Source organism: Oncorhynchus kisutch, linkage group LG1 (assembly GCF_002021735.2).
Source record: "Oncorhynchus kisutch isolate 150728-3 linkage group LG1, Okis_V2, whole genome shotgun sequence".
NCBI lineage: Eukaryota > Metazoa > Chordata > Actinopteri > Salmoniformes > Salmonidae > Oncorhynchus > Oncorhynchus kisutch.
Window position 1 is genome coordinate 40,474,126 of NC_034174.2, and position 21,531 is coordinate 40,495,656.

Sequence of the window (21,531 nt, forward strand, 5' to 3'; positions counted from 1 at the left end):
ACTGTTTTTCTCCAGTGTGTCAGCAAGCATCTTCTGCTTCATGTTCCTCAGGACATGCATGGTGATCTTCATAACCCCATCTCTGGCACTGCTCTCCTGCTTCTCGTCATCAGCATCCACCATTTCCTCATTCTCTCTCTGACTTCAAAATAATTCTGGGTGATCTGAACTCAGCTCATTCCTCGCAAATGTGATGACATTCTCTCCAAGTGACTGAACACACAAAATGTAAAAGTTCAGATCGAAGGAACACCAAAGTTATTTCAACATATTGTAGAACTATGCCTTCACTGAGGTAATCAAGACCAATATACATAATCTCACCCTGACTATATAAAGGCTAGGTGTGTGTGATGCTGGGCAGACCGACCACTGGGAATATCTGACTCTGATCTCTGCTGTTGGTCTCTGTGGAAAAAACAGATTATACATCTTACTCTGTACATACAGTACCTGGACACACACACACACAGGTTTATAAATATCATATGGGCATATGATCATGTCCTGTATTTTTAAGATATAGTTCTTGTACCTCTGTTTGGTAGATATGTCTTTCTTGCTGAATTTAAATGGAAGTTTCATAGACTGGTTACTCTTCATGGGAGCACAGCTGGGTAGAGGGGAGTCTCGTCTTTCCAGCCGGATTGGGCTTCAACACAACAGAGTCAGACCTTCAGTCTCTAGTCTATTCTGTCTAATGATGATGTAATATACACTCTCGGAGCATTATTGCTACAGTGTACTCACGCATGCACCCACCCATGCATGTACGCACGCACGCACGCACGCACTCTCTCCCTTTCCTCCCACCTTTTAGCTTTTGTGTTAGTGTCATGTTCCCCTGAGAGATTCATCTTAGAGGCAGTGCCCCGTCTTCTCTCAACCCAACAGAGACTCATCAGATGCAGTGTTCGGGCCAGAAAGGTTGCTGGATCGAATCCCTGAGCTGACAAGGTAAAAATCTGTTGTTCTGCCCCTGAGCAAGGCAGTTAACCCACTGTTCCCCGGGCGCCGAAAACATGGATGTCGATTATGGCAGCCCCCCCCTGATTCAGAGGGGTTGGGTTAAATGCGGAAGACACATTTCAGTTGAATGCATTCAGTTGTACAACTGACTAGGTTTCCCCTTTCTGTCCCCCTCCCTCTCTCCCTAGAGAGCCTCTTTGAGCCTAAACAAAGACATGCAGCGTATGTTACAGTGAATCAATAATACAGACAGCGATATAATAGTCATAAAACATATCAGTTGAAGCAAAGTACAATGAAGCACAATAGAATTACCAATAAAAACGTGCATATGGAACCGTCTTGATAGGGATAATTTGGGAATAAGGATGACCTTTTATATAACATTTCTATTGGGAGCTCTGGTTGCCATTCATTCCTCTTATGTAGTGAATTCTTTGTTTCTCTGATTCAAGTTCAGTGATACAAACGGTTGCAAGTGAAGGGCTTTGTCAATGCTGTATCAATAAACCCAAGCCACAGTCCAGTGAAACAAACTGACACCTTGGCGTAAGTACCACACCAGCGTTTACTAATTTAGCCTTTTCTTGTATTTACTTTACTAGAATAATAACCACTGTCAACTTTTTTGTTTGTAGGTTATGCTCTATCTATATATATATATTTTAATGATAATTAATAACTGAAGTAAATATCCTAAATATTGTACCCTTTAAACACCAACCTAATATGCAGGCTGACTCCACTTATATATATTATATTTTTCATAGTATTTGATCTATTTTGTATTAAAAGAAATTCACAGAGCAGGTGTGAAGGCTCCAGCCAAAGTCTGTATTGGGTATGATCACACTCCTGCAGGGGCCTACTCTCTGTCGGCCACTTGATGGGGGAATAGCACGACAATATCAACTTCAGGATAGAGTAGGCTCACTCTATGGTCCTGTTTGAATACCATTTGAATATTTTCCTTCCTTGAGGAAATCACAGATCTGGCATGGAAAAATGGTGAAAGCACTGTGGAATACATTATATCACCTGCTATTGACACACACCACACACACACACACACACACACACACACACACACACACACACACACACACACACACACACACACACACACACACACACACACACACACACACACACACACACACACACACACACACAGGATCATTGGCAGATCAGGATGAAATGATGTATTTTAAAGTTAGACAGAGTCAGACACCTGAGAAACTCAACAGAGTAAGGTGCTAGACAGCCAATCTATCTCAAGCATCGGTCTTTATGTTAATAACTTCCATCACACTTCCCAGATCTACATCCAGGGGTTGTCACTTCAGAAGCTTATTGTTCACAGGATATTGTTTACACTTCTGGAATAGTCTTTGTTTAGCTGTTGGAAAGTATTCTAATTTTAGGCTAATTGAGGTGAGAGAATGTGTTTGCAGCTTATGTAGCCTGTGATGTAGGGTAGGCCTATGCCTACTGGTCTTTTATATTGTCTGGTCCAATGTAAAGTCTATTTTATGGGGATCATTTTAGCAAGCCTTTATGGAAATATAACCTATTTGTTTTGGTGGAAATGTTGTTTTCTTCCCTTAGCAACTGGCAGAACTTCATACTAGTGCTACAACAAGCCAAGTTCAGTTGTTTCATAACCGTTCTGTGGACAAGGGGGCGGGAAGGATGCCGAAGACGTCATGACTGCAGGAGTCCACTTCCATAGATATTAAGGGAGGAGAACGTTTCGAGGAACGACCGGAGTGAAGGTTTGACGACATCACTGCTGAGAGAAGCCCAATTCGATTGAAACGCTGCTCTTTTTGGCGCGAGGTCATCTTCGGAATTTCTTCAAGTAAGTGGGTATTTTCTATGCACATTATAGCTGTTCCAGATGCAGAGCATTTTAATTAAATAACGGGAAAATATTGAAGTTACCCCGGTACTTTTAAAAAACAAGTTTTTTCTAAAAACAGCAGTTCATGAAATAACAAAAAAAGTGTAAACTGTAGCCATTTATTTCCCTCTATGGTTTATTCGCCTTAGCATTGTTACTTTTTTGTGTCAGCAATTAGACATTGTTCTTAAGTGGGGCTAGTTACCCCCTAGTACGCTAATAGCTATCCAAGTCAACTTTAGGAAACTGTCTACCCTTGCCATAACTTGCTTTATGTGGTTGAGCAGGAGGGACTTGCCATCTGGCATTTCAGGCAAATGCCAGAAGGGCTGGTATACTTTTAGTCTAGTGGTTGGGCCTGTCTACTTTGTTTTTATTTAGGGGGGGGGGGGTGCTTATCTTTGTCTGCCTTTTGCTGGGAAACGGTTGCCGGGGCTTTGATATGTGTTCTCTACTGCTTGAGGTATTTACAGACCACTCCAAAATTATTGTCCCCCTTGATAAAGACTGTATAAAATAAATAAATAATCATACAAATACTAAGCTGTATTGGTTTGCAAAACATTTTGAGAAATTATATTGTTTTACACTAATCCAATTTCTCAAAGGAAATGATTTGGTTTAACAAGTAATACAAAGAAATACAAAAAAGATAGTTGTCAAAATGATAGGCACCCCATTAGAAATAAAATCTGCATTAACATTCTACTTTTTAAAAATTAATCTCAGTTTAAAATCACTGGAACAGTGGTAGACTTGTTGGAAGAGGACGGATGTGTGTCTTGTCCCCACACACAGTGGGGAAGATGGTTCAGGAGGCAAAGGAAAATCCAAGGGCCACAGTTGGAGAAATACAGAACTGGGTATCAACTTGGGGTCATCAAGTCTCTGAATCTACAATTAGATGCCACCTCCATGCCAATAGGCTCTTTGGAAGGGTTGACATATTTATTTTATTTTATTGAAAGCAACCAACAAATGTAAACACCTTTGCTAAACGATATTGGCAGTTGGGTTGAACCGAGTGCTATGGTCAGATGAGACAAAAATAGATTAGATTTTTTATTTAACCTTTATTTAACCAGGTAGGCCAGTTGAGAACAAGTTCTCATTTACAACTGCGACCTGGCCAAGATAAAGCAAAGCAGTGCGACAAACCCCCCCCCCCACAGAGTTACACATAAACAAGTCAATAACACAATAGACAAATCTATGTACAGTGTGTGCAAATGTAGAAGAGTAGGGAGGTAAGGCAATAAATAGAGGTGAAATAATTACAATTTAGCATTAACACTGGAGTGATAGATGTGCAGATGATGTGCAAGTAGAGATACTGAGGTGCAAAAGAGCAAGAGGATAAATAACAATATGGGGATGAGGTAGTTGGGTGTTGAGTGATCGGTAAGCTGCTCTGACAGCTGATGCTAGAGAGGGAGAAATCAGACTCCAGCTTCAGTGATTTTTGCAATTCGTTCCAGTCATTGGCAGAAGAGAACTGGAAGGAAGGTGGCCTAAAGGATGTGTTGGCTTTGGGGATGACCAGTGAAATATACCTGCTGGAGCGTGTGCTACGGGTGGGTGTTGCTATGGTGACCAGTGAGCTGAGATAAGGCGGGGCTTTACCTAGCAAAGACTTATAGATGATCTGGAGCCAGATTCTAGATGTAATTTTGGATTAGAGATGCTTAATGTGAATCTGGAAGGAGAGTTTACAGTCTAACCAGACATCTAGGTATTTGTAGATGTCCACATATTCTATGTCAGAACCGTAGTGATGCTAGTCGGGCGGGCAGGTGCGGGCAACAATCGGTTGAAGAGCATGCATTTAGTTTTACTAGCATTTAAAAGCAGTTGGTGGTCACGGAAGGAGTGTTGTATGGCATTGAAGCTCGTCTGGAGGTTTGTTAACACAGTGTTGAAAGAAGGGCCAGATGTATACAGAATGGTGTCGTCTGCGTAGAGGTGGATCAGAGAATCACCAGCAGCAAGAGCGACATCATTGATGTCAGAGACTGCCAGAGGTCCGGACAACAGGCCCTCCGATTTGACACACTGAGCTCTATCTGAGAAGTAGTTGGTGATCCAGGCGAGGCAGTCATTTGAGAAACCAAGGCTATTGAGTCTGCCGATAAGAATGCAGTGATTGACATAGACGAAAGCCTTGGCCAGGTCGATGAAGATCTCTTTGGCCACGCAAACCAGCAGTGGGTTTGGTGTCAAAAGAATGATGGATGTGCAGAAAATAACCTTATACCTACTGTAAAATATGGTGATAGTTCTTTGATGTTATGGGGCTGTTTTGTTTCCACTGATACTAGGGCCGTTGTTAAGGTCAACTGCATCATAAACTCAACCAAGTACCAGGACATTTTAGTTTAAAAAAACCTGCTTGCCTCTGCCCAGAGGCTGAAACTGTCTCCCTGCAAGACAATGACCGCAAACACACATCCAAATCCAGAAAGAAATGGTTTATTGACCACAAATTCTACATTTTGCATTGGCCATCTCAGTCTCTGGACTTGAACCCCTTTGAAAAGCTGTGGTTTGAATTGAAGAGGGCAGTCCATAACCGCAGACGAAGGATATCAAGGATCTGGAGAGATTCTGTATGGAGGAATCGTCTAAAATCCCTTTCAATGTGTTGTCCAATCATTAAACATTATAGAAAGGGGAGAGTGCAAAACGTGTTGAAAACAGGGGTACTAATCATTTTTGACCTGTTAAATAAAATCTATTTCTCTGAGCAATTGTATCAGTATAAAATTATTTGCCTGCTCTGCCATGGAAACTCATTTCATGAAGCTCCTGACGTTGCTTCCAGAGGCAGTTTGGAATTCGTTATTGAGTGTTGCAACAGAGGACAGACCATTTTTATGCATTACGTGCTTCAGCACTCAGCGGTCCTGTTCGGTGAGCTTGTGTGGCCTACCAATTTAACTGTTGAGCTGTTGTTGCTCCTAGACGTTTCCACTTCACAATAACAGCACTTACAGTTGACCGGGGCAGCCCTAGCAGGGCAGAAATTTGACGATCTGATGTCACATCCCATGACAGTGCCTCATTGAAAGTCACTGAGCTCTTCAGTAAGGACATTCTCCTGCCAATGTTTGTCTATGGAGATTGCATGGCTGTGTGCTCGATTGTATACACCTGTCAGCAACGGGTATGGCTGAAATAGCCGAATCCACTAATTTAAAGGGGTGTCCACATACCTTTGTATTTTATAAATGCCCATCCATGTGGTAGGCCCACCATTTGTAAAACTGGCCTTTTCATTGGCTTTATTAGTCCTGATTCCTGTGACTAATCGATGTAGCTATTTAAGCCCTGAATATCAGCTACCCAACTTTATCAGCAGTTATTGTGAGCCTATTTTCAATGTGTTTACACAGTGGGAAATGCAGAAGTATTTTATTTTTCTCTATGATCAGCTGGTCAAAAAATGACCTATACAAACTTGAAACCACTGATCATGACAATGGGGTGAAACTCCTGGACAACAGATGTGATTGTCCATTCCATATTGTCCCTTTTACTTTGACCCGTCCTGCTTTTAGGATATGTTGTTTGTTAATGTGACAGTGCATTTTTTATTTGATTGGGCGCCATTTAGGTTAGGCTATTTGTCTCCATCTCATTTCATTGTCGTACATTTGACCTCCAGCCCGTAGACTACAGAAAAGGCCACATACTCGTTCTACCATATCCTATATCTGCTACGTGATTTATGTTAGAATATTTTTTTTATGGAACGTTGGTGGAGAACCCCAGGGAATGGGCAAGCTAAATATCTTGCGCCCCTGCCTTTGACAAAGTGGGCACTGTTTATCACAGGGCGGCATTAGAGCTCACCTAAAAAGCCCATATCCCACTGGTTGAGAGAAATTGTCATTTTTTGGGGCATAATTATGTGATGTTTTATGTGTTGTTGTTGGAGGTGCGTCTTGGTCAGTTTAACTCAGAAAATGCCACCTCCTCAATCTGCCATCAGAGACAGCCACCTAATCCTGCCTAATGAGCGGGCCGGCCGTGGTCTGCGTTATATATAATATTAAGGGAAAACAAAGATATTTAAGAGTATTTGATTAATTAAGGCTGATCATTTTGACCATTGCCCCCCCCAAGTTTGCTACCTCAGCAGTTTGTTTGTCTTTACCATGACGTTGATAGGGTTAGTTGCCCCTAGGCTGGGGCTTACGTGCAGGGCTGCCTCCCCCCCCCCCCCACTTTCATGGCCTGGCTGAAAAGAAAAGAGAGGTAAAGCAAACAGTTCCGTTATCTGGTTCCACAGCCCTGAGGGGTAGTAGGATCTCCGGCCCAGGCAGAGATGAAAACATAGGAGCATACAAAACACAACCACATGTGAAACGCATTAGATATAAGTTGAGTCAGTGTCTGGGGCATGCCGTTCCCTTCAGCCCAGCAACAGGAGAAAAGCCTGCACTGCTGACAACCCTACACATACCTCTGTCAGTAAATGGTGAAGCAAAGCAGTAACATTGCCATGACATAGGAGCAGCAGTAAATTTGTTTTCTCTAAAATGTATTATGGTGTATTGTGGACTTTGAACTGAATGGGGAAATCTTCCCATCCATCCACCCACCGATCTATCTATCAATCAATCCAACATTGCTCACTGCGAGAGATTTGTTTTGCTCCCACCATCCCCAATCCTCCAACATTGCTCAATCTACTCTGGCCTGGAATTGTGGTTAATTCTAGATTGTTGGAGAAGGCTGTGAGGTTGAATGTCTGCCAAATAGTCAGTCTCTAATGATTTGATGCTGACGACTGCGTATGATGCTCAAAACACAAGAAGACTTATTTCTGTCCGATAAAATGCTAAACGCATGCTGAGTGCTTGACTCAAACCTCTCACCACCCAAACTGTAGCGGTCCATTGAATACGTGTCTGTTTTCTGTTGGTATAAAGTAGATGTTCAATCATTTTTTCATCTTCAACTGGCGGCCTGTGGTCCAAATCTGGTCCACGAGTTGATTTGATGTGGCCCGCAAAAGTTGCCTAAATTAAGTTAAATACCCATGACATAATACTTATTATTGCTTATTGCTTATTGCAGTCATTCATTGGTCACTCTGGTCTGTGTCTCCCTCCTCCAGGTGGCCTACAGTACAGTGTGGTGAGTTACCTGCCCATTCCTAGCAATGCCGCCTCCTTGCTCTCTCCTGTGCCGCCTGGCCACGCTTCTCTGTGTGTGGGCACTTTGCCAGGCCCAGTTGGATACCAAACTACCCCCTGGCACCCCCATCATCCAGCTGCGTCTGGCAGGGGACAAACACAAGCACTACGAGGGCCGGGTTGAAGTCTACTATAATGGAGAGTGGGGCACGGTGTGCGACGATGACTTCTCCATCCATGCAGCCAACGTCGTGTGCAGGGAGCTGGGCTATGTGGAGGCTGTATCCTGGTCTCCTTCTTCCAAGTATGGCAAGGGAGAAGGTAAGGAACGCAGGAAGAAGAGATGGTTCAGTAACGTGTTGGAATTTGAAATCCACTCTGACCATTAAGACTTTACTTAAAGGGATAGTTCAGAGAAATTCTATATTTTGAAACAAATACATGTTTTTGTCATTTTTTGTCATTTAGAAGACTTACAGGAGCAATTAGGGTTAAGTGCCTTGCTCAAGGGCACATGTTATTTTTCACCTAATCGTTTAATTTACAACCTTCAATCAGAATTATGGAGTTGGGAAAGTAATTAGACATATGACAGTACTAGAGATCTTCAAGACAAGGGGGTTGATGAGATTATGTCTATGCGTCTGGCTTAGTGTGTTTCCAGTTGCCAGTCATTTTCCCCACGTAGGGTTTGATTGGTGTGATAGACTGTAATTAGTAAAACATAGCTTTTTGAGGGATTAGGGTCCAAGACAGGGGAAACGTGCTGCATCAGTCCCAGGATTTCCATAGGACAAATCACATTCTGTTCTGAGCTGCTGAGATAGAAGTCATATAATGTCTGTGGTGTCTAGTTCACTGCATGTGCCCAGATGATTTCTTGATCTTGAAATATGTAGACTGAAGAGTTGTTCGCTTGGAATGCTAGATTTTTTTTCTCCACAAGTAAAATAGGAAAAAGGTGTGGATATCCACTAGCATAGGCCCAACATCCCAGCAGCAATTCTGCAACATTTAAAATCTCAAAAGGCTGAGTTAATATGCCCTATCAGAATCTGAAGAGGACAGTAGACCATTTAGATTAGTCTAAAGTGCCATAAACATTTGTTTTGACAAGTGATGGCAACTGGAATTCTGTAACACGTATTTCTTGCATGATATGGTCAAATGTGGTCAATCTAACCTAAGCAATAGGTGAGTTGTCATGAACTCAGTAAGCCTAGTCCTGGACTTAAAGTAATGTTCAATGGAGAATATACTGTACATTGAAAGTTGATAAGTAGACAAGCCCAAATTGTTACCCAAAGATGTCGTCTGTTGAAGCCTAAAATGGAAATAGGGTGTTGAGAATGGAGAATGGAGAGGGTCCCCTTACCTTCATGTGTGGTCATCAGAGAATATGTCTCTGTCCCCCGTTGTTCGTAGGTCGGATCTGGTTGGACAACGTCCACTGTTCGGGACTAGAGAGAACCCTGGCCCAGTGTGAGTCCAATGGCTTCGGAGTTTCCGACTGCAAACACTCTGAGGATGTGGGAGTGGTGTGTAGCCAGAGACGAATCGCCGGCTTCAAATTCATCAGTACCCTCACCAACAATGTGGAAGTAAGCCTTAAAACATACAGACACACGTGTGAGCACATAGAAATGTGCACACACACACACGGAAATGCACACAAGTATGTACGCATGGCCGCGCACACACGCCATCTACATGATTGCATCTTTGCTTTGATTGGATGCTGTTAACTTCCTGATGCACCCATCCCGTTAGCGGGATCATTTTCGTCAACATCCGCTGAATTGCAGAGCGCCAAATTCAAATGAAATCACAAGTGCAATATAGCAAAACACAGCTTAGCTTGTTGTTACTCCACCGGCGTGTCAGATTTCAATACAGCTTTTTGGCGAAAGCATACCAAGCGTTTATGTAAGGACATCTCACTCAGCAGACAAAACATTACAAACAGCTAGCAGCCAAGTAGATTGGTCACGAAAGTCAGAAAAGCAATAAAATGAATCGCTTACCTTTGATGATCTTTGGATGTTTCCACTCACGAGACTCCCAGTTACACAATAAATGTTCCTTTTGTTCCATAAATATTATTTTTATATCCAACCATTTGGTTGGCGCGTTATGTTCAGAAATCCACAGGCTCGTATCTGTACAATTTGTAGAAACATGTCAAATGTTTTTTATAATCAATCCTCAGGTTGTTTTTACAATATATAATCAATAATATTTCAACCGGACGATAGCTTCTTCAATAGGAGAGAGAGAGAAAATGTCTGCTCCACTCTGTTGGTGCATGCAAAACGCTGCTGGCACCCAGCCATCCACTGATGCGATGGGATCTTTCTCGCTCATTTTTCAGAATAAAAGCCTGAAACTATGTCTAAAGACTGTTTACACCATGTGGAAGCCATAGGAAAAGGAAACTGGTTGATATCCCTTTAAATGGAGGGAAGGCATGCAATGGAACAGAGAGCTTTCAGGAAAAACAGCACTTCCTAGTTGGATTTTCCTCAGGTTTTCGCCTGCAATAACAGTTCTGTTATACTCACAGACAATATTTTGACAGTTTTGGAAACTTTATAGTGTTTTCTATCCTAATCTGACAATTATATGCATATTCTAGATTCTGGGTCTGAGAAATAGGCAGTTTGATGTTTTTCATCCAATCATCAAAATAATGCCCCCTACACTCAACAAGTTAAGGTGCTTGTGCAGCAATTTCACAGCAATGCAGGACAGATGAGAATATGTGTTTTGAAGTTTCAATAATAAACAGATTAATACTTACTTGATATCAGAGATCTAGTGTGTCTTACAGTTAGCTCGGTTGCGGGAACCGTATTGCGGTCATGAGTCATGACCGCAGTCGAATTCCATGTGACCTTTGAGTCATGGTAATCTCCTTTTATGCGCTCTGGACATGCGTTGGTAGTACCCAACTTGCTAACGACCATCTGGTCGCTAATGGCCTGGTACCCAGGGCCCTATTGTCCCGCTAACCACTCTGACATAAATGCAATTGAAAATCACATCAAACACGTCATTCTTTAAAAATCACCTCACTGTGATGATCAATTTGAAGAAAGAAGTAAAAAAACAGGTTGGAACTGAGTGGAAAACATGGTTGTTGTGGATGTTGTTTCAAAGCGCTTTCTAAGGTGATGATTAATTCAAAACACCTATACAGCATATTAGCACTCCCCCCAAAAAATGAATTCAAATAATGATTGTGCCGTTCTACAATACGTAGTCTAATAGCCAACCGCATATTACGCACAGCAGAAGAAAATTGAGGGCCAACAGTTTAATGAAACATGTTTAGTTGTGAAAACATGTTACTATCGATGTTCCTGAACAGATTTCACTTGGCATCACAAAATAAGCACTGGGTAGTTGCAAGAACAGGGTTGGAGAGCCCATGGCATTCGATTGCATACGGATAACATGTTGTTTTTTTCCCTGCCCCTGTTCCTGCCCATTTGATAATAGGCCATTCTAAATCGAAACTGATTTTATATTTTTAGTAAAGATAAGATTAAATTAAGTATTGTCTGATGGATGAAATATGATCGCTTGATGAGAGAACAGCGTGTGCAACCTGAGGCAGGGAACAGAGCGCAAGCTTTTTTGCTACTTTCCCAAATCATCAATAGCCTATAGTTGCACCATGCAGCCCATATATGTTTGATTTCTAAGACATTCTAAGGTTTGTATAATTCACAACTAAAGTTTCTAAATACCTCTAAATCTATCATAAAGGACCTGTTTCAAATTATCACTTTTACGCTCAACATAGCCACTTCATATGCACACTCGTTCCGGAATGGGGAAAAAAATCCTTTCTATTTTATTCTTCTATTTTACTCTTCCTTTCTAATTATATTCTTCTTACTATAAAATTATATAATATAACATAATGGCACGGGACTTATAAGCATACCTTGTCTGCTAAATGAAGATGGCGCCAACAGACATGGCAGCTCTGCTTCTAGCTGCTTCTAGCTCCTAGGCAACTTTGCAGTATTTCATTTTTTGTGTGTTATTTCTTACATTATTAGCCCAGAACATTTTTTGTGTTATTACATACAGCCGGAAATAACTTTTGGATAGCAGAGTGGTGGTAACTCATCAGCATTACGACCAGGAATACGAATACAATTGCCCCAGGGCAATTGAACTTATCCCAGAAGCTGCTCCAAGACGCCGTTGGTGGAGAATAGGTATTCAGAGTGGACTTCTAGTCCGACTCAGGAGGAGCACACACCATCCACCACTTCCGAGTATATTACTTGCTAATGTTCAGTCTCTGGTCAATAAAGTAGACGAGCCCAGGGTGAGGATCTCCTTCCAGAGAGACATCAGGAACTGTAACACACTGTTTCACGGAATCATGGCTTTCTCTGGATATACTGTCCCTATCCATACAGCCAACTGGGTTCCCAGTACATCACGCAAAGAGGAATAAAGAACTCTCCGGGAAGAAGAATGGCTACTCATGGTGTAATTGTGATAACGTACAGAAACTCAAGTCCTTTTGTTCACCCGACCTAGAATACCTCACAATTAAATGCAGACCGTATCACCTCCCAATATAATTATTTTCGGTTATAGTCATAGCCGTGTATATTCCCCCTCAAGCCGATACAATGACGCCCCTCAAGGAACTACACTGGACTTTGTGCAAACTGAAAACCATGTATCCTGAAGCCGCATTTATTGTAGCTGGGGATTTTAACAAAGCAAATTTCAGGAAAATGCGACCAAAGTTCTGTCAACATGTAGTACTCGCGCTGCTAAAAACTCGACCATTGCTACTCCAACTTCCGGTATGCCTACAAGGACCTCCCCCGCCCGCCCTTCGGCAAATCAGATAATGATTCCTTTTGCTCATCCCTTCCTATAGGCAGAAACTCAAACAGGAAGTACCCGTGCTAAGGTCTATTCAACTCTGACCAATCAGAATCGATGCTTCAAGATAGTTTTTGATCACATGGACTGGGATATGTTCCAGGTAGCCTCGGATTTATTTATTTATTATTTTTTATTTAACCTTTATTTAACCAGGAAGAGCTCATTGAGATAAAATAACATTGATGTATACATGGACACAGTGACTGCGTTCACCAGGAAGTGTTTAGGGGATGTTGTTCCCACTGTGATTATTAAAATCTACCCAAATCAGAAACCGTGGATAAATGGCAGTATTCGCTCAAAACTGAAAGCGTTACAAAGTGAAAACCAGCCACGTTGCGGACACCGACGTCTTGCTTCCGGACAAGCTAAACACTTTCAACGCCCGCATCGTTCTCCGTGGCCGAAGTGAGTAAGACATCTAAACGTGTTAACCCTCGCAAGGCTGCCGGCCCAGACGGCATCCCTAGCCGCGTCCTCAGAGCATGCGCAGACCAGCTGGCTGGAGTGTTTACGGACATATTCAATCTCTTCCTATCTCCGTCTGCTGTCCCCACTTGCTTCAAGATGTCTACCATTGTTCCTGTACCCAAGAAAGCAAAGGTAACTGAACTAAATGACTTTCGCCCCGTAGCACTCACTTCTGTCATCGTGAAGTGCTTTGAGAGGCTAGTTAAGGATCATATAACCTCTACCTTAACTGACACCCTAGACCTAATTCAATTTGCATACCGCCCTAATAGATCCACAGACGATGCAATCACCATCGCACTGCACACTGCCCTATCCCGTCTGGACAAGAGGAATACCTATGTAAGAATGCTGTTCATTGACTATAGCTCAGCCTTCAACACCATAGTACCCTCCCAGCTCATTATTAAGCTCAAGGCCCTAGGTCTACGTTTCCGTATTTCACTGAAAGAATAAACATTTTGTTTTCGAAATGATAGTTTCCAGATTTGACCATATTAATGACCTAAGGCTCATATTTCTGTGTGTTATTATGTTATAATTAAGTCTATGATTTGATATAGCAGTCTGACTGAGCGGTGGTAGGCAGCATCAGGCTCGTAAGCATTCATTCAAACAGCACTTTTGTGCGTTTGCCAGCAGCTCTTCCCTGTGCTTCAAGCATTGAGCTGTTTATGACTTCCAAGCCTATCAACTCCCGAGATTAGGCTGGTGTAACCGATGTGAAATGGCTAGCTAGTTAGCGGAGTGCGCGCTAATAGCGTTTCAATCGGTGATGTAACTCGCTCTGAGACCTTGAAGTAGTTGTTCCCCTAGCTCTGCAAGGGCCGCTGCTTTTGTGGAGCGATGGGTAACGATGCTTCGAGGGTGGCTGTTGTCGATGTGTTCCTGGTTCGAGCCCAGGTAGGGGTGAGGAGAGGGACGGAAGCTATACTGTTACACTGGCAATACTAAAGTGCCTATAAGAACATCCAATAGTCAAAGGTATATGAAATACAAATGGTATAGAGATAAATATTCCTATAATAACTACAACCTAAAACTACAACCTAAAACTCATGTTAAAAGGAACCACCAGTTTTCATATGTTCTCATGCTCTGAGCAAGGAACTTAAACATTAGCTTTTTTACATGGCACATATTGCACTTTTACTTTCTTCTCCAACACTTTGTTTTTGCATGATTTAAACCACATTTGAGGCTAAATTGATTTTATTAATGTATTATATTAAGTTAAAATAAGTGTTCATTCAGTATTGTTGTAATTGTCATTATTACAAATAAATAAATACATTTAAAAAATACGGCCGATTAATCGGTAGCGGCTTTTTTGGGCCTCCAATAATCGGTATCGGTATCGATGTTGAAAAATCATAATCTGTCGACCTCTACTCCAGAGGGTGGTGCGGTCTTCCCAACGCATCATCTGGGGCACACTGCCTATCCTCCAGGACACCTACAGCACCCGATGTCACTGGAAGGCCAAAAAGATCATCAAGGACATCAACCACACAAGCCACGGCCTTTTCAACCTGCTACCATCCAGAAGGCGAGATCAGTACAGCAGCAAACTGCTTTTTATACTGTTCAACATACCTTGTGTCAATTGAAGCTTATCCTCAATACTGACAAAACTAAACTAATGGTGTTTTCTAAAGCAAGAAATAGACCTCTGAACCTTTCACCTATTACTACCTGTCAGGGCAAGGAGATTGAGGTTGTAACCTCATATAAATATCTTGGAATTTTAATTGATGACGGCCTCTCTTTTAAATTGCATATTCAACAACGTACAAAACAATTTAAGCTGAAATGGGGATTTTATTTTAGGAATAAGGCCTGCTTTTCTTTTGAAGCCAGAAGGAGGCTAGTATCAGCTACATTTATGCCTTTACTAGACTATGGGGATATTTTATATATGAATGCTTCCGCTCAGTGTTTGAGATCAGTTGACACCCTTTACCATGGCACTTTGAGATTTATTTTAAACTGCAAAACCTTACACACCACTGCACTTTGTATACCAGGGATGGCTGGCCTTCTCTAGTCACTCGTAGGCTCAGGCACTGGTATACTTTTATTTACAAAGACATTTTGGGTTTACTCCCTTTTTATTTGGGCATTTTTATTGTTCAGAAATGTGGTGGGCACTCTCTTCGTTCGCTGGACTTTATCCTGCTAACTGTTCCAAATGTCCCAACTGAATTTTTATAAATTTTTTAACATAATTTTTACTTTTATGTACTCTGCACCATCGTCTTGGACGCCTTACAAAATACTTTTAAACTGGAAGAACTTGTCCCGATTGGTATTTTTAAATCACTGATGAATGATCTTGAGACTGATTCTCTGACCTGTTAATGTTTTTAATTTTCTGTTTTTGATTTTGTTATACTGTTGTGAATTCTGTGGTTTTTACTAGATTACTTGTAGTTTTTCATGTTGTTTGTCTGTTATTTTTGTAATGACTTGGTGCTGCCTATCTTGGCCAGGACGCTCTTGAAAAATAGATTTTAAATCTCAATGAGCCCTTCCTGGTTAAATAAAGGTTAAATAAATAAAGAAAGAAAGTACAGGTGCATCAAAGCTGGGACCGAGAGACTGAAAAACAGCTTCTATCTCAAGGCCATCATTAAATAGCCATCACTAGCCGGCTACCATTACCGTGAGACCGGCAGTAATTTGCATGACAATAGCCAGCTGACAAAATGTCATCGCCACAGCTCTACTTACAGTAAACCATCGTTAAACCTAGTTTCCATGATATCACATTCCAGCCAGACAAGCAGAAGGGGTTCCCTTAAAACAGGGTTTCCCAACTGGTGGCCCGCGCGCCAAATTAGGCTGCAGGTGGTTTTATTTGGCCCCCCATGTTTTCTGAGCAAAACAATTAAATATATATATATATATATTTTTCATATTTTTTTCGTTGTTGGACATAAAATAATAAAAACACCAGGAAATCAGATTCCAAGTGATTTTAATTAAAGAAATCAAGTATTCCCATGCATAATAGAGAGACGCGATCGTATACAAATGTAAACAAGATTTTAAATGATTATGTTTTAGTCAAACATATCTGTTTGGGCTTCTTGCAGTTAATTTGCAGTCTACAAATGATTTGTAATTATGTTCTGGCCCCCCGACCATCCACGCAAGAAAAAAACGGCCTGTGGCTGAATCTAGGTCATGATACAGCCTTAAAAGGTCTGGACTGTGATTGTAAAGATGAATCAATCAAATTTCAATCAAATGTATTTATTTAGCCCTTTTTACATCAGCCGATGTCACAAAGTGCTGTACAGAAACCCAGCCTCAAATCCCAAACAGCAAGCAAGCAATGCAGATGTAGAAGCACGGTGGCTAGGAAAACCCCCCATAGAAAGGCTGGAATCTAGGAAGAAACCTAGAGAGGAACCAGGCTCTGAGGGATGGCCAGTCCTCTTCTGGCCGTGCAGGGTGGAGATTATAACAGAACATGGCCAAGATGTTCAAACGTTCATCGATGACCAGCAGGGTCAGATAATAATAATCACAGTGGTTGTAGAGGGTGCAACAGGTCAGCACCTCAGGAGTAAATGTCAGTTGGCTTTTCATAGCCGATCATTCAGAGTTAGAGACAGCAGGTGCGGTAGAGAGAGAGAGTCAAAAACAGCATGTCTGGGACAAGGTAGTACGTCCGGTGAACAGGTCAGGGTTCCATAGCCTAAGGCTAAGGCTAACAGTTGAAACTGGAGCAGCAGCATGATGCGGTGGACTGGGGACAGCAAGGAGTCATCAGGCCAGGTAGTCCTGAGGTATAGTCCTGAGGCATAGTCCTGAGGCATAGTCCTAGGGCTCAGCAGGTCCTCCGAGAGCAGAGAGAGATAGAGGGAGCAGACTTAAATTCACACAATACACCGGATAAGACAGGAGAAATACTCCAGATATACAGACTGACTCTAGCCCCCCGACACATAAACTATTGCAGCATAAATACCGGAGGCTGTGACAGGAGGGGTCGGGAGACACTGTGGCCCTGTCCGACGATACCCCCGGACAGGGCCAACCAGGCAGGATATGACCCCACCCACTTTGCCGGAGGCTGAGACAAAGCACAGCCCCCACACCACTAGAGGGATATCTTCAACCACTAACCTACTACCCTGAGACAAGGCCGAGTATAGCCCACAAAGGTCTCCCCCACGTCATGAACCCAAGGGGGGTGCCAACCCAGACAGGAAGATCATGAGTTCCTGTAGGGAAAGTTCAGTTCACTTAGCACCAACAGAGACACATTTCGTTGGTAATGTTTGTTCATTGAGAGGGTCTGTGTGACTTCAATCAGTATGTCCACAACACTAAAGCTCGAGTTTAGTTTAACTCAAGTTTGACTGTATCTGTATTGATTTTGGCAGTTCGCTGGGAGTTGAAAACAGCCTTAGCTAAGTTTAGGGATCACACTAAGTTTTGACTTGGAATGCCCTGAACTCATAGAGAAGCAGGTTTTGCAGTGGGATGGAAACGTGACATCATAGAATGTCAACAGACGTGACCCAGGTGGGCCACATGTTAAATCTTCCACTAGTGCTCTCACGTTTGCCTACAACAGGAAACCAGAGACATTCTAGCCCACTGAGCTATGGTTGGTCTGTGGCCTGATGACTTTACCACAATACACCCTTCTTTCTGGTGTAACCACAGTAACGACCTCCTCTCTGGCATCTGGGATGCTAACCAGGTGACTCACAGAGAACCAGACTCTGACTGGTGTGGAGGAGATAACCACAGTGTGGATAACACACACAGGCGCACACGCACACGCACACACATACACACACACACACACACACACACGCACACATACGCACACACACACAGGGGGAAAACCATCCCATCCCGTCACTTTAATGAAAGCATCTCTGTGCCAGACGGAAAGTATGCGTGGGATTTATATACCTAAAGGGAGGAGGGAGCGAGGAATAGCATGAGTATGGCCATTTATGTGAGCCTAGCTCATCCAGTAGTGTTTGTGTTTGAATTGAAATAAGAGTTTAAAGCCATCTAAAGCTGAAAGGCCAGTCTGTGGTTTATCTTTTTAACAGTTAGTAGTTGAGAGCAGCAGGATAGTCAAATGCCACATACTGTGCTAGACTAGAGAATTGGCAGTGTTGCCCGGTTTAAAATTTCAGTGGATTCTCCCTCAGTATCTGTGTTTTCACTAGGCTTCATAAGATAACAAGGCTCTGGAGGATGTCTCAGATCCCTATGTATCTTTCTCATTAATTGACCAACTCCGTGAGAAAGGATGAGGAAGCTGGGGCCAAGCTTCCTGCCATCCAGGACCTCTATACCAGGCGGTGTCAGAGGAAGGCCCTAAAAATTGTCAAAGACTTCAGCCACCCTAGTCATAGACTGTTTTCTCTGCTACCGCACAGCAAGCGGTACTGGAGTGTCAAGTCGAGGTCCAAAAGGCTTCTTAACAGCTTCTAACCCCAAGCCATAAGACTCCTGAACAGCTAATCAAAAGGCTACCCAAACCCCTCTTTTACGGCACTGCTACTCTCTATTTATAATCTATGCATAATCACTTTAACTCTACCTACATGTACATATTACCTCAAGTGCCTCGGCACATTGACTCTGTGCCGGTACCCCCTGTATATAGCCTCCACATTGACTCTGTGCCGGTACCCCCTGTATATAGCCTCCACATTGACTCTGTGCCGGTACCCCCTGTATATAGCCTCGCTTGTTATTTTACTGCTGCTGTTTAATTATTGTTACTTTAATTTTTTTATTTTTTTTACTTAACACTTATTTTTAAAGCGTTGTTGGTTAAGGGTTTGTAAGTAAGCATTTCACTGTAAGGTCTACCTACTGTATTCGGCGCATGTGACAAATACGATTTGATTTGAAAATGGAGAGTGGAGGACGAGAGGCAGTGAAATAGGACACGTGGTCATGACATTTGCTCCTTTCATACACCTTTTATAAGACCTATAAAGATGCTTCAGGAATCTTTCATAAGCTTTAGCTTGGAATCGAAATGGGCAAAGCTAGTTCAATAGATGAATCCCCATCATCAAACTTTACCCTGTCCTTTTAATACCTAGATGCCTGCTTTACAAGGATATGGCACTCCCGCTGTTAATTTGTGCCCTATTTATGTTTACCTCTCTATGGGTGTTATTACAGCTAACTGTCCCCACCCTGTCAATATTTCCCTGGACTGACCAGTCTTTCAACTAGCAGGGGAGTGGAATGGGAAAAGGTGTCACTTCGACCCTTCACCAGGCATGACCTTGCGCCAGAAACAGGCACAAGCAGCTCCTGTGACTGACTGTCTTCCATTCATTCATGGGATGAAGTGGTATTCTATTCAGGGTTTCCGACCAGGTCACGCCCTGACCTGACTGTGTCAATATGTCTGTATTTAGCCTAGTTAGACCCAACCAGGCAAACCCGTGTTACATGCAAATTCAGTTATTCATATTTTATCAGAGATATTCCTATCTTGTAATGCTCTAGCCTGTCCTGAAGTTAAAAGCAAAAACAAAAAAGCACTATTTAGAAAGGTCTATGAGTGTTTTGGAGGTTCTTGTTTGTTGTGTGTGTGTGTGTGTGTGTGTGTGTGTGTGTGTGTGTGTGTGTGTGTGTGTGTGTCTATGTATGCATGTATCTGTGTGTACTTTACACTAGTTAGCTGTCAAAAAAAGAACAAGACCACACAGATCTGGCAATTAAATTAAGTCTTTACCACAAATGATAGGTTGTCCATATTGAAGACATGAGTACTGCAGGTGACTAAAAGTTGTCTTTCCGTCATTTCAAATAAATCAATGCTCTTTCGGTGGAAAGACACTGAATTATTGTAATCTTCTGATAATCGTTTCACAGACTGGCTGACATATTCTTTGGTTAATTAAGCAAAACTTAAATGTCATGGTATAGTAGCTTATGACCATTTCGTCCATCTCACTTCACACTGGGACTTTCAGGTGTCTCCTAGCATTTAGTCCTTATAAATCATCTCAGTTGTTCAGTTCTGCTCCAGGCAGATTCTCCTTGTATGTGTTAGTTCTATCCAAGCAGAGCATCCCAGACCATCACAACGCTTTGCTTTGACCCCGGTCATTTAGCTATTTCCTGTCAGTGACGTTAGCCTTTCTTTGGTGCCGCCTCATGTTGACCTTTTTTGGTCAGTGTCAGCCGTGTTTTGAGAATGGTACTAGATGGATGACTCAGCTCTGCTGTGCTATGTCGCTAATGAGAATCGTCTTGTGTTTACGCTAGTGTTGCATATCTTAGGAGGAGTCGTGTGATATTTTGTCTCTGCTTTGTATACTGTAGGTCTGTTTGTCCTCTGTTTGGTTCCTCCAAGAAGCCAAAGAATGAACTGAATGAAGTCATCTAATGGGGGGTTCTCTCTTCAGACCCAAACATTAGGAGGTGGGCAGGAAGCGTTGTTTATCATTAGCTAACTAACGCCATGATTCAACAAGGACAGCTGCTCACGCAATAGTTCACATGCAAGTGGGGATAATGGCTTGCCAAACGTGGAACCAATCGCCAAGGTGGCCGAGGGAGTTGGGTCTCAGACGGTTAGCTGGGAGGTGCATCTCGATGTGGAGGGATATTCCATGGGTCTTATTATACGCGATATGGGCAATGTATCGTATGATGCTACAAAGCAAAATCGTCAGTGTTCATATCCTGGTGTAAGCAGTTTTGGTGTTGATGTGGTGTTACTATGAACGAACTGAACGCCAGCTGGCTTTGCTTTTTAAGATGAACCAGGCTATGTGGGGTGGCCAGTCCTCTTCTGGCTGTGCCGGGTGGAGATTATAACAGAACATGGCCAAGATGTTCAAATGTTCATAAATGACCAGCATGGTCGAATAATAATAAGGCAGAACAGTTGAAACTGGAGCAGCAGCACAGTCAGGTGGAAGTTGAAACTGGAGCAGCAGCATGGCCAGGTGGACTGGGGACAGCAAGGAGTCATCATGTCAGGTAGTCCTGGGGCATGGTCCTAGGGCTCAGGTCAGTTGAAACTGGAACAGCAGCATGGCCAGGTGGACTGGGGACAGCAAGGAGTCATCATGTCAGGTAGTCCTGGGGCATGGTCCTAGGGCTCAGGTC

At 42.6% G+C, this 21,531-nt stretch overlaps 1 protein-coding gene across 1 annotated transcript in view; it reads left to right on the plus strand.

The window, feature by feature from the left end:
• The first annotated feature begins 2,715 nt into the window (after positions 1-2,715).
• The window catches only part of LOC109893880 (lysyl oxidase homolog 2A), a 52,792-nt gene continuing 33,976 nt past the window's right edge, over positions 2,716-21,531 (plus strand). The window contains exons 1-3 of the mRNA XM_020487086.2: positions 2,716-2,830; positions 7,995-8,334; positions 9,439-9,614. Of these exons, the coding sequence (XP_020342675.1) occupies positions 8,040-8,334; positions 9,439-9,614 (471 nt within the window). The 5' untranslated portion in view covers positions 2,716-2,830; positions 7,995-8,039. The remainder of the gene's footprint in view (positions 2,831-7,994; positions 8,335-9,438; positions 9,615-21,531) is intronic.